Source organism: Moschus berezovskii, chromosome 22 (genome assembly GCF_049115385.1).
Source record: "Moschus berezovskii isolate FMDL1 chromosome 22, NW_MosBer_1.0, whole genome shotgun sequence".
Lineage (NCBI taxonomy): Eukaryota > Metazoa > Chordata > Mammalia > Artiodactyla > Moschidae > Moschus > Moschus berezovskii.
The window spans coordinates 39,471,918-39,485,416 of NC_142481.1; the positions used below are offsets into that span (position 1 = coordinate 39,471,918).

At 42.0% G+C, this 13,499-nt stretch overlaps 1 protein-coding gene across 1 annotated transcript in view; it reads left to right on the forward strand.

Moving 5' to 3' along the window:
- OGFOD1 (2-oxoglutarate and iron dependent oxygenase domain containing 1) overlaps positions 1-13,499 on the forward strand; it is a 29,265-nt gene that overhangs the window by 10,499 nt on the left and 5,267 nt on the right. The window contains exons 5-8 of the mRNA XM_055412731.2: positions 11,988-12,104; positions 12,693-12,784; positions 12,979-13,107; positions 13,355-13,468. Of these exons, the coding sequence (XP_055268706.2) occupies positions 11,988-12,104; positions 12,693-12,784; positions 12,979-13,107; positions 13,355-13,468 (452 nt within the window). The remainder of the gene's footprint in view (positions 1-11,987; positions 12,105-12,692; positions 12,785-12,978; positions 13,108-13,354; positions 13,469-13,499) is intronic.

A 13,499-nucleotide genomic window follows, 5' to 3' on the forward strand; every position in this document is an offset into this window, starting at 1 on the left:
AAGGATTTTTAAAGACATGGCAGAGGGTTTTCAGATGCATAATAGCTCCTGGACCTTCTGATTGGTTGGTGGTGAGGTAGCAGTGACATGGGAATCTCAATCATCATCCTTCTGGTTCCAGTCAGTCTGGGGTCTCCATGTTGCTTGTGGTCAGCCTGACGTTACCATCCTCCACATGGGTGGTGAGGGGGTTGTCTTAGTTTCTGAAGAAGAGCTCAGAAATATGCATCAGATTCTTATCTCTGTCCCTTCAGGAGGAATTAGGAGTCCTGTGACTTGTGTCCTAATCATTAACTGCTTGAGCCTGCTCTTTGGAACCTGGGGAGGCCTAGGAAACAAGCCTTTTTTTTTTTTTCCATAAGCAAGAAATGAAGGACATAGAAGGGCTTTTGTGTCCAGGAAGGCCCTGCAGGGTCCTGCTCCATTTCAGTATTTTCAGAAAAATGCTAATGATGCATATACACGTAAGCTTTGCATATGGCATCAGGAAATTCAAAAGTGATATTGTAAGCTCACTCTTACACTTCCTAGGAAACAGGTGTCCCCTCAATGCCTTTTTTTTTCTTCTGAAGGTAATAAATGAACATATTCTTTTTTTTTAATTTCTGTTGGAGTGTATATGTGATTTACAATGTTGTATTACTTTCAGCTCTACAGCAAAGTGTATGATTTATACATATACATATATCCACTCTGTTTTTTAGATTCTTTTCCCTTATAGGACATTATAGAGTATTGAGTAGAGTTCCCGGTTCTTAATAGTAGGTCTTTTATTAGTTATCTGTTCTATATATATAGTGTGTATTTGTCAGTCCCAATCACCCAGTTTATCCCTCCTGAATATATTCTTAAGAAGAAAAAGTCAAACAATATAGCTTGTAATCCACTATAGTCCCCCTCACTTTCTCCTTGTCCATTGTCACCAGTTTGGGATGCATCCTTCCAGCTCCCTTTCTGAGCATATACAGGTCCTTTTGAAAGCATGTTTGATTTTCAGGTGGAAGGATAAGCGTTTTGGGTTGGCGGTTTTTACTGAATAAAATTTTGATTTGGGTTTACTCTTATACATTGTCCTGGGGAAGTACAAATTGGTCACAACATTTTGAGGATAACTAAGACACAGAGTCATGTCACATCCCCTTTTTTAAAACAATTATTTATCTGGCTGTGCTAGGTCTTAGTAGCGGCATGTGGGATCTAGTTCTCTGACTGGGGATCAAACCTGGCCCCCTGCATTGGGAGTGCAGAGTCTTAGCCGCTGGACTACCAGGGAAATTTCCCATGTGCCCCTTTTTTGGGGGGAGCGGGGGGTAATTTGAAGTAGTTTCAGATAAATGGTGAGAATAATACAAATGAATTTTTACTATTTTACTTAAGAAGAGGTTGCCTTTTGGATGCTCTGTGACCCCCTGAATACTTCAGTAACTCCTGCAACAAGGACCTTCTCCTACATGATAGTAATAAACCATCAGAATCAGGAATTAGGTTTGATATGTTACTCCCATCTAATCCACAGGCTCCATTCAGGTTCTGTGGCTTGGTCCTTTATTAGCAAAAGGGTCCTGTCCAGGGTTGTGCATAGCATTTAGTTCTCATGTCTTCTTAGTCTCCTTAAGTCTACAACAGTTCCTCAGTCTTTCCTTGACTTTTATGATCTTGATGCTTCTGACAGTTTACAGATGAGTTATATCACAGATGAGTTATATCGTAAAACTTCCCTCAGTTTGGGTTTGTCTGCTGATTTCCTGTGTGCTTATTATTGCATCTTACCATGCATTAGATAGTGTGTCATATTACCCGTGCTTAATTAAGTGATTACTTAATTAAGGTGGTGGCTGACATCAGGTTTTTCCTCTGTAAACTTGTTCTTCTTTTTAAGGTAATAAATATTTTGTAGGGAGACACTTTATGTAAATATCCCATTTCTCATTAAAATTTGATTCACTTGTTTTAGCATCCACTGATTTTTTTTTAATATATTTTATTGAAGTATATCTGACTTACAGTATTTCAGGTACACAGCAAGGGGATTCAGTTATACATACACACATATTATTTTTGAAATTATTTTCCATTATAGCTTATTACAACATATTTATTGACTGTAGTTCCCTGTGCTGCGGGCTTCCCTTGTGGCCTCGCTGTTAAAGAATCCACCCGCAATATGGGAGACTTGTGTTCAATCCCTGGGTTGGGAAGATCCCCTGGAGAAGGGAAAGGCTATTCACTGCAGTATTTTGGCTTGGAGAATTCCATGGACTGTATAGTCCATGGGGTCACAAAGAGTTGGGCATGACTGAGCGACTTTCACTTTGCTTTCCTGTGCTAGATATAGTAAACCTTTGTTGTTTGTTGCATATCTATTTTTTAAAATTAGAAATACAGCATTCTGTTCATACTAAGTCAAAAAAGTGGAATCAAAATGTCATACATTTTTTAGTTAGGCAAAAATTCTTTATATATATTATACATATTTTTATATATGTATACAAAAGATTTCTACTATGCTTGATAAAGGCTTGAGAAAGAACATCAAAAAAAGAGGTGGAGAAACTGGAAGACATAAACTAAATGAAATGGCAGCACTGAATATGAAATAGAAAAAGTGAAACAAAACTAGATAAAAGTGAAAAATCATCATATAGTCCAGTTGTTTTTAAACATGGCTGCTCGTTAGAAATATACCTGGAGCTCTGGAGAAAAAAAGCAATACCTGGTCATTTGTATTTTTCAAAAAATTCCAAGATAATTCTGACATACATCTGGATTTTAAAAAGTGATTATAAGTTTTTCTTTTAAATCATAGTTTTGATGGTACAGAGTTCTGTTATTTTTCTGTTGATCGATCATGACACAATGGTATTAAGTGAGTAATAGTTACATAATCACAATAGTAAAAGATGCTTTTCAGTTTTCACAATCAATAGCCAGATGAAAAAATAAAAGATAATTACAATTGCAGGCCATAATGGGAACATGATTAACCTAACAGTATAAAGTAATTACATACGGTTTGGGGGGTCAAGCAGAGTGATGTGGTAAGTGGAAGTGCATCCATGCACGTGTTTTCATTCTCCCAGCCAGTCTTTGTTTTTTGATTGGTGCATTTGATCCTGTTACCATTTCTTAATTTTGGGGGGTTTATTTTCTGTAGGTCTTTTCCTTCTTTTGTGTTTCTTGCCTAGAGAAGTTCCTTTCACGTTTGTCCTAAAGCTGGTTTGGTGGTGCTGAATTCTCTTAACTTTTGCTTGTCTGGAGAGCTGTTGATTTCTCCATCAAATCTGATTGAGAGTCTTGCTGGGCAGAGTATTCTTGGTTGTAGGTTCTTCCCTTTCATCACTTTAAATATATCATGCCATTCCCTTAGCGTTTCTGTTGAGAAGTCAGCTGATAGCCTGATGGAAGTTCCCTTGTATGTTATTTGTTGTTTTTCCGTTGTTGGTTTTAATATTTTGTCTCTGTCTTTAAGTTTTGTCAGTTTGATCACTGTGGCTCGGTGTGTTCCTCCTTGAGTTTATCCTGCCTGGGACTCTGTGCTTCCTGGACTTGGTTGACTATTTCCTTTCTGACGTTAGGGAAGTTTTCAGCTATTACCTCTTCAGATATTTTCTCAGCTACTTTCTCTCTTCTCCTTCTGGGACCTCTATAATTCGAATTGGTGCATTTAATGTTGTCCCAGAGGTCTCTTAGGCTGTCTTCATTTCTTTTCATCCTTTTTTCTATATTCTGCTCTGTGGGTGTGATTTCCACCATTCTGTCCTCCAGGTTATTTATCTGTTCTTTTGCCTCAGTTATTTTGCTATTGATTCCTTCTAGTGTATTACTCATCTCTGTTTGTTCTTTATTTCTTCTAGGTCTTTGGCAGACATTTCTTGCATCTTCTCCATTGTTTTCCTGAGATCCTGGAACATCTTCATTATCATTATTCTGAATTCTTTTTCTGGCAGGTTGACTATCTCCACTTCATTTAGTTGTTTTTGTAGGGTTTTATCTTCTCCCTTCATCTGGCACATAACTTTCTGCTTTTTCATCCTGATTAACTTTCTGTAATGTGGTTTTTGTTCTAGCTATGGGATTGTGGTTCTTCTTGCTTCTTCTGTCTGCCGTCTGATGGAAGAGGCTAAGAGGCTTGTATGAGCCTCTTGATGGGAGGGACTGGGAAAAACTGGGTCTTGCTCTGGTGGGCAGGGCCTTGCTCAGTAAAGCTGTAATCCAATTATCTGCTGATGGGGCTGATGGGTGGGGTTTCGCTCTCTGTTGTTTGGCCTGAGACAACACTGCCCTGGGGTCTACAGGCTCTATGGTAGAGTTAATGGTGACCTCCAAGAGGGCTTATGCCAGGGGGGACCTTCCCCGACTGCTGCTGCCAGTGCCGTCATCCCTGTGGTGAGCCCCTGGCAACGCCCACCCCCACAGGAAGCCCTTCAGCACTGGCGGGGAGCGTTGGTGCAGCCTCCTGTGGGGGCCCTGCCCCTTTCCTCTGGGGCTTGGTGTGTGCACGCTTTGAAGACCAGCGTCTGTTTCCCCCAGTCCTGTGGAAACACTATAATGAAATCCCACTGGCCTTCAAGGTCACATTCCCTGGGGATTCCCGGTCCCTTTGTCAGATCTCCAGGCTGAGAAGCCTGATGTGGGGTTCCGAACTTCACAACAGTGAGAGAACTTCTTTAGTAGTATTGTTCTCCAGTTTATGGGTCACCCATCCGCTGGGTCTGGGATTTGATTTTATTGTGATCGCTCCCCCTCCTACCTTACCACTGTGGCTTCTTCTTTTGACGTGGGGTATCGTTTTTGGTGGGTCCAGCTTCCTCCTGTCAGTGGTTGTGCAACAGCTGGTTGCCATTTTGGTGTTCTCACAGGAGGGGATGAGCGCATCTCCTTCTACTCCACCATCTTGAACTGGAAGCCCGATATTTCTTTTTATTACATTATTACTATGCAGGGTGCCAGATGGTGGTTTTTCTAATAAAATAATTTCTGTTATTAGTTGTTATTCTTTTGTAAAGAAAACATTGCCATCTCCCCAATTATTTACTCATTAAAAAAAAAAAATATTTGGCTGCGTCTGGTCTTAGTTGGGGCACGTGGAATCTTTTGTTGCAGTGCTTGGGCTCAGGAGTTTCAGTGCATGGAGCCCACAGCATGTGGGATCCTCATTCCCTGACCAAGGGTTGAACCAACATCCCCTGCATTGCAAGATGGATTCTTAACCACTGGGCCACCAGGGAAGTCCCTACCCATTTATTTATGTCAGTGTGAATTTAAGAATTACTATTTATGTAACAGCTCCTGTCATTATGTTGATGCCCATATTGTCCTTGATTTGATCAAGGGGAACCCCTGTAAGCTGACCTTTGTGTCCTTTTAATATGTCCTCATGTCACTCAACCAAACTCAGGTTGCTTGCAGTGCACAGCAAAGCCAATCTGTTGGCTCCGGGTCGTGGTGAGGAAAAGTACAGCATTTATTCCAGGGCACCAGACAAGGGCACAGGTGGCTTGTCCACAAAACATCCCAGCTCCCCGATGGAGTTTAGTGGAAGGTGTTTAAAGGGGAGGTGCACAGGGTGTGTCATCAGCTTGTGCACAGTTCTCTGATGGATGCGAGGTGAAGTAACAAGATGAGGTCACAGGTCGACATCATCTGTCTTCAGGTTCCAGCCGGTCTGGCGGCTACATCTCATGGTCAGCTTTTCTCACCTGGTTGGGGGTAGGGGGGTTGTCACTATACAAACAGGAATGTGTCAGACTTACCTTTACCTTTGAAACAGAGCTGGGAGTCCTTGTGACTGATTTATTAAGTTATGGCTACTCTCCTGTCTGCCTGCCCTGTCTTTATTTCTCAGTCATTAGCTGCTGGGGCCTGCTGTTCGCTTCTCGTGGGGGAGTGTAGGAGGTCACAGTTTATTTCCAGAGCCCCTTTTCCCAATCAGCAATAAGCAGGGGACACCAAGAGATGGCTTGCCAGGAAGGCCACTACGTGGGTTTGCTCAGTTTCACACGTCATCCTTATTGTATCTTACTTTCTAGCAAAACAAGATTTTCCAAACTTATCTTACTTTTCCTGTGTTCTTGATCTGGAGCTGGCAGTTCTTCCAAAGAACGCGGGTTCTTTCATATATATTATTTATATATATATGTATTGTGTGTGTGTGTGTGTGTGTGTGTGTGTATATATATGAAAGAATGAAATTGAATTCACATTGATTCCTCCAGTTTCATTTCCGCACCATAGGGTTCATTCTGTATTTCCTTTTCCAAATTTATAAATCTGTTCTTCAACTTTGAGAAATCTGTTTTCCATTAATTTCAATATGCTTCTTTATTAAAATCGTCTGTGTGGAAGGATCTCACTTCACCCATAGCACCCACTCCCCTCACCCACCTTGCATGGATGCGTGCCTTGTTCAGTCATTACCTAATGACTTTTAGAAGTTTAGCTCAAGAAATGGTACTGTATAACTCAGGGAACCCTACGCAGAGCTCTGTGGTGACTTAAATGGGAAGGAAATCCAAAAAAGCGGAGGTGCATGTATATATGTAGCTGATTCACTTTGCTGTACAGCAGAAATTAACACAATGTTGTTAAACATCTATATTGTTGCTGTTGTTCAGTCGCTAAGTCGACTGAACAAAGTGTCCAGCACTTTGCGACCCCACGGACTGCAGCATGCCAGGCTTCCCTGTCCTTCACTGTCTCGGAGTTTGCTCAAATTCACAGCATTAGGGTCTTTTGCAGTGAGTTGCCTCTTCGCATCAGGTAGCAAAAGTACGGGAGCTTCAGCATCAGTCCTTCCAGTCCTTTAGGACTGACTAGTTTGATCTCTTTGCTGTCCATGAGACTCTCGAGTCTTCTCCAGCACCACATTTCAAAAGCATCAATTCTTCAGTGCTCAGCCTTGTTTATAGTCCAACTCTCACATCATAGTAGTCACCTACAAGACTACAGGAAAAACCATAGCTTTGACTAGACGGACCTGTGTGGTAAAGTGATGTCTCTGCTTTTTAATATGCTTAGTTTATCATAGATTTTCTTCAGAGGAACAAGCGTCTTTTAATTTTGTGGCTGCAGTCACCAACTGCAGTGATTTTGAAGCCCAAGAAAATAAAACCTGTCACTTATTTCCATTGTTTCCCCATCTATTTGCCATGAAGGGACCAGATGCCATGATCTTAGTTTTCTGAATGTTGAGTTTTAAGCCAGCTTTTTCACTCTCCTCTTTCACCTTCATCAAGAGGCTCTTTAGTTCCTCTTCGCTTTCTTCCATAAGGGTGGTGTCATCTGCATGTCTGAGGTTATTGATATTTCTCCTAGCAGTCTTGATTCCAGCTTGTGCTTCATCCAGCCCGGCATTTCACATGATATACCCTTCCTGTCAGTTAAATAAGCAAGGTGACAATATACAACCTTGACGTACTCCTTTCCCTACTTGGAAGCAGTCCACTGTTCCATGTCCAGTTATAATTGTTGCTTGTTGTAATGCATACAGGTTTTTCAGGAGACAGGGCAGGTGGTCTGGTATTCCCACCTCTTTCAGAATTTTGCAGTTTGTTGTAGTCCACACAGTAAAAGGCTTCAGCATAGTCAATGAAGCAGATGTTGTTTTGGAATTTCCTTGCTTTTTCTATGATCCAGTAGGTGCTGGTAGTTTGATCTCTGGTTCCTCTGCCTTTTCTAAATCCAACTTGTACATCTGAAAGTTCTTGGTTCATGTACTGCTGAAGCCTAGCTTGAAGGATTTTGAGCATATTTTTTTAATTTGTTTTTTGATTGAAGGATAATTGCTTTACAAAATTGTGTTGTTTTCTGTCAAACATCAACATGAATCAGCTAGAGGTATACATATGTCCCCTCCCTCTTGAACATCCTTTCCACTGCCCTCCCCATCCTACCCCTCTAGGTTGATACAGAGCCTCATTTTAAGTTCCCTGAGACATACAGCAAACTCCCATTGGCTATGTATTTTACATATGGTACAAGTTTCCATGTTACTTTCGCCACACATCTCACCCTCTCTCCTTCCCTCTCCCTGTGTCCAAAAGTCTATTCTCTATGTCTGTTTCTTCATTGCTGCCTTGCAAATAAATTCATCAGTATCATCTTTCTAGATTCCATATATATTTGTTAGTATGGGATATTTATCTTTCTCTTTCTGACTTATTTCACTCTGTATAATAGGCTCTGGGTTCATCCACCTCATTAGAACTGACTCAAATGCGTTCCTTTTTATGACTGAGTAATGTTCCATTGTGTATAAGTACCACAACTTCTTTATTCATCTGTTTATGGACATCTAGGTTGCTTCCATGTTCTAGCTATTGTTAATAGTACTGCAGTGAACCTTAGGGTACATGTGTCTCTTTCAGTTTTGGTTTCCTCAGGGTATATGCCTAGGAGTGGGATTGCTGGGTCATACGGTGGTTTTATTCCTAGTTTTTTAAGGAATCTCTATACTGTCTTCCACTGTGGCTATATCAGTTTATAGTCCCACCAGCAGTGCAAGAGGGTTCCCTTTTCTCCACAGCCTCTCCAGCATTTACTGTTTGTAGACTTTTTGATGATGGCCATTCTGACAGGTATGAAGTGATGCCTCATTGTAGTTTTGATTTGCATTTCTCTAATGAGCGATCTTTTCATGTGTTTGTTAGCCATCTGGGATTTTGAGCATAATCTTGGGGCATGTTTAATGAGTGCAGTTATATAGTTATTTGAACATTCTTTGGCATTTCCTTTCTTTGGGATTGGAATGAAAACTGACCTTTTCTAGTCCTGTGACCACTACTGAGTTTTCCAAATTTACTGGCATATTAAGCATAACACTTTAATAGCATCATCTTTTAGGATTTGAAATAGCTCAGCTGAAATTCCATCACCTCTACTAGCTTTGTTTGTAGTCATACTTCCTGAGGCCCACATTACTTCATACTGTAGGGTGACTGGCTGTAGGTGAGTGACCACACCATCACAGTTATCTGGGTCATTAAGACCATTTTTATACAGTTCTTCTGTGTATTCTTGCTACCTCTTCTTAATATCTTCTGCTTCTGTTAGGTCCATAGCATTTCTGTCCTTTATTGTGCCCATCTTCACGTGAAATATTCCCTTGGTATCTCCAATTTTATTGAAATCTCTATAGTATTTCCCATTCTATTGCTTTCCTCTTTATTTCTTTGTATTGTTCACTTAAGGCTTTCTTATCTCTCCTTGCTGTTCTCAAGATCTCTGCATTCAGTTTGGTGTATCTTTCCCTTTCTCCTTTGCCTTTTACTTCTTTTCTTTTCTCAGTAAGGCCTCCTCAGACAGCCACTTTGCCATCTTGCATTTCCTTTTTTGGGGGATGGTTTTGGTCACCACCTGCTATACAGTGTTAAGAACCTCTATCCTTAGTTCTTCAAGCACTCTGTCTACTAGATCTAATCACTTGAATCTAATTTGTCACTACCACTGCACTCCAAAATCACTGCGGATGCTGATTGCAGCCATGAAATTAAAAGACGCTTACTCCTTGGAAGGAAAGTTATGACCAGCCTAGATAGCATATTAAAAAGCAGAGACATTACTTTGCCAACCAAGGTCCGTCTAGTCAAGGCTATGGTTTTTCCCGTGGTCGTGTATGGATGTTAGAGTTGGACTGTGAAGAAAGCTGATCGCCGAAGAATTGATGCTTTTGAACTGTGGTGCTGGAGAAGATTCTTGAGAGTCCCTTGGACTGCAAGGAGATCCATCCAGTCCATTCTAAAGGAGATCAATCCTGGGTGTTCATTGGAAGGACTGATGCTAAAGCTGAAACTCCAATACTTTGGCCACCTCATGCGATGAGTTGACTCACTGGAAAAGAGTCTGATGCTAGGAGGGATTGGGGGTAGGAGGAGACGGGGTTGACAGAGAATGAGATGGCCGGATGGCATCACCAACTCGATGGACATGAGTTTGAGTGAACTCCGGGAGTTGGTGATGGGCATGGAGGCCTGGCGTGCTGTGATTCGTGGGGTCGCAAAGAGTAGGACACGACTGAGCGACTGAACTGAACTGTATAATCATCAGTTCAGTTCAGTCGCTCAGTCATGTCCGATTCTCTGCGAACCCACAGACTATAGCACGCCAGGCTTCCTTGTCCATCACCAACTCCCAGAGTTTACTCACTCATGTTCATCGAGTCGATGATGCCATCCAGCCATCTCATCCTCTGTCGACCCCTTCTCCTCCTGACTTCAATCTTTCCCAGCATCAGGGTCTTTTCAAATGAGTCAGCTCTTCGCATCAGGTGGCCAAAGTATTGGAGTTTCAGCTTCAACGTCATTCCTTCCAATGAACATTCAGGACTGATTTCCTTTAGGATGGACTGGTTGGATCTCCTTGCAGTCCAGAGGAATCAGAGATCAAATTGCCAACAATCTGATCCATTTTCTGGGTCATTGAAAAAGCAAGAGAGTTCCAGAAAAACATCTGTTTCTGCTTTATTGACTATGCAAAAGGATTGGACTGTGTGGATCACAATAAATTGTGGAAAATTCTGAAAGAGATGGGAATACCAGACCACCTGACCTGCCTCTTGAGAAGTCTGTATGCAGGTCAGGAAGCAACAGTTAGAACTGGACTTGGAACAACAGACTGGTTCCAAATAGGAAAAAGAGTATGTCAAGGCTGTATATTGTCACCCTGCTTATTTAACTTATATGCAGAGTACATCATGAGAAGTGCTGGGCTGGATGAAGCACAAGCTGGAATCAAGATTGCTAGAAGAAATGTCAGTAACCTCAGATATGCAGATGACACCATCCTTATGGCAAAAAGTGAAGAACTAGTCTCTTGATGAAAGTGAAAGAGGAGAGTGAGAAAGTTGGCTTAAAGCTCAACATTCAGAAAACAAAGACCATGGCATCTGGTCCCATCACTTCATGGCAAATAGATAGAGAAACCGTGGCAGACTTTATTTTCGGGAGCTTCAAAATCACTGCAGATGGTGACTATAGCCATGAAATAAAAAGACACTCCTTGAAAGGAAAGTTATGACCAACCTAGACAGCATGTTAAAAACCAGAGACATTACTTTGCCAACAAAGGTCCGTCTAGTCAAGGCTGTGGTTTTTCCAGTAGTCATGTATGGATGTGAGAGTTGGATAATCATGAGGGATTTGATTTTGGTCACATCTGAATGGCCTAGTGATTTTCCCTACTTTCTTCAATTTGAGCCTGACTTTTATAGTAAGGAGCTAATGATCTGAGCCACAGTCAGCTCCCTGTCTTATTTTTGCTAACTATATAGAGCTTCTCCATCTTCTCTGCAAAGAATGTAATCAGTCTCATTTCGGTATTGACCATCTGGTGACGTCCATGTGTAGAGTTGTCTCTTGTGTTGTTGGAAGAGGGTTCTTGCTACGATCATGTGTTCTCTTGGCAAAACTGTTAGCTTTTGCCCTGCCCTACTTTGTACTCCAAGGCCAAACTTTCCTATTGCTCCAGTTATCTCTTTACTTTCCACTTTTGCATTCGAGACCCCTATGATGAAAAGGACATCTTTTGTGTGTGTATGTATGTGTTCTAGAAGGTCTTGTAGGTCTTCATAGAATCATTCAGCTTCTTCAGCATTAGTGGTTGGGGTGTAGACTTGAATTAATGTCATGTTGCCTGGTTTGCCTTGAAAGAGATGACAAGTGTTTACTGATATGGAAAAGACATTTGCCATGTAATTTAAAAAAAGTCGACAAAAGAACCACTGTAGGATACTGTTTTTAAAAGGCAAATACATATATGTTGGAAAAATACTGGAAGTGACCATCTCTGAGTCTGTGTGTTCTTCTCTGTTTTTAGAGTTTTCTACATTGACAGTTTTATTTCTGTAATTATAAGAGGAGAAATAGTGTTGATGTAAAGCTGGAGGAGCTGCCATTATGGAGGACTAGCAGATGGATTGATACTAAGCACAGAGGCAGGCAGCTGTTCATTGCCCACGCGGGGACATCATGGTGTGCGCTCATCTGTTACAGATGCCCTGCTCTGTCATGATGACGAGCTGGAAGGGCGCCGGATCGCCTTCATTCTTTACCTGGTTCCTCCCTGGGATGCGAGCTTGGGGGGCACCCTGGACCTGTTCAGCGTTGACGGTAAGACAGAGGCTTTCCCTTCAACACCAGCAGACACTTGTGAGTTCTTCCACGCAATGTCTGTCCTCATCAGAGGCGATGGAAGCCATCCATTACCCCGACGACCACAGGGGAATCGAATGACAGCCCGACAGCCGCCTCTTTGGGTTGTGCTTGAAATATCGGTCCTCCAGAGATAAACTGGGGTTGATTTAAGATGAGCAACAGTCAGACCCTGGTTCTGAATGCTGGCCATGGGAGCGTGGAGCGCATGTACAGCCGCTCTTGGTTATGAAATCTGCCGGGACCAGTCCATCTGTCAGGAGGTCAGGGTCCTTTTTTGTTTAATGACTGACACCAGAACTTGACTTCAGAAATCATTCGGAACTTTTTCCAGCTTTCATCAGTAATGCATGGTGGAGTAAGAACAGATGTCTCCTAGCAGAACTGTGTTAAGAGAAACAGATGGAAGGGGGTGGCATTTGGGGATCTGAAGGGGACATCTAGCTACCCTTAGAAATTTGCGAATTATCAAGGTGGAAACAAGGCAGCCTGGAAGTGGTTAATGATGATGAAGCTCGTTTATGGATGTGTTCTCTCCCGGCGCAGAACACTTTCAGCCGAAGCAGATTGTCAAGTCCCTTATCCCTTCGTGGAACACACTGGTTTTCTTTGAAGTGTCTCCAGTATCCTTTCATCAGGTAAAGACTGTGAGCCACAAATACATAGAGTGCCAAAGAGCATGCTTTTCAGTCTCCCACTTTCTAAATGTGGCAGCTTCTGGTTGGACTACCCAGCCAGGTGGTTTTCAGGGTCCTGAAATTAGTGAGCCATGGCTAGTACTGTTTCCCCCCCTCATCTTTATGTTGATGTGCTGCTGGTCTTGTCCTCTCAGGTATCTGAGGTGTTGTCCGAAGAAAAGTCACGTTTGTCCATCAGCGGCTGGTTTCATGGTCCTTCACTGACCAGGCCTCCCACCTACTTTGAGCCTCTCATAGCTCGGAGCCCTCACATCCCGCAAGATGTAAGGATAAATTCTTGTTGCTGGGATTCTCACCTTAGAAGCTGTGGCATATCCTTTGCTTTTTTCTTTTTTATTTGGCTGCACTGGATCTTCATTGCAGCATGTGGGATCTAGTTCCCTGACCAGGAATTTAACCCAAACCCCCTGAATTGGAAGTATGAAGTCTTAGTTTACTGGTTTGACATAGTGGCAGAACAAAAGCAAGGGAATTATTAACTCACCCTTCACATCTGCTGCTCCTTTCCAGCATGAAATTTTGTATGATTGGATCAACCCTACTTATCTCGACATGGACTACCAAGCTCAAATTCAAGAAGAATTTGAGGAAAGCTCTGAAATTCTCCTAAAAGAATTCCTTCAGGTAGGCCAGCAAATCCTGTCTGATAATACCA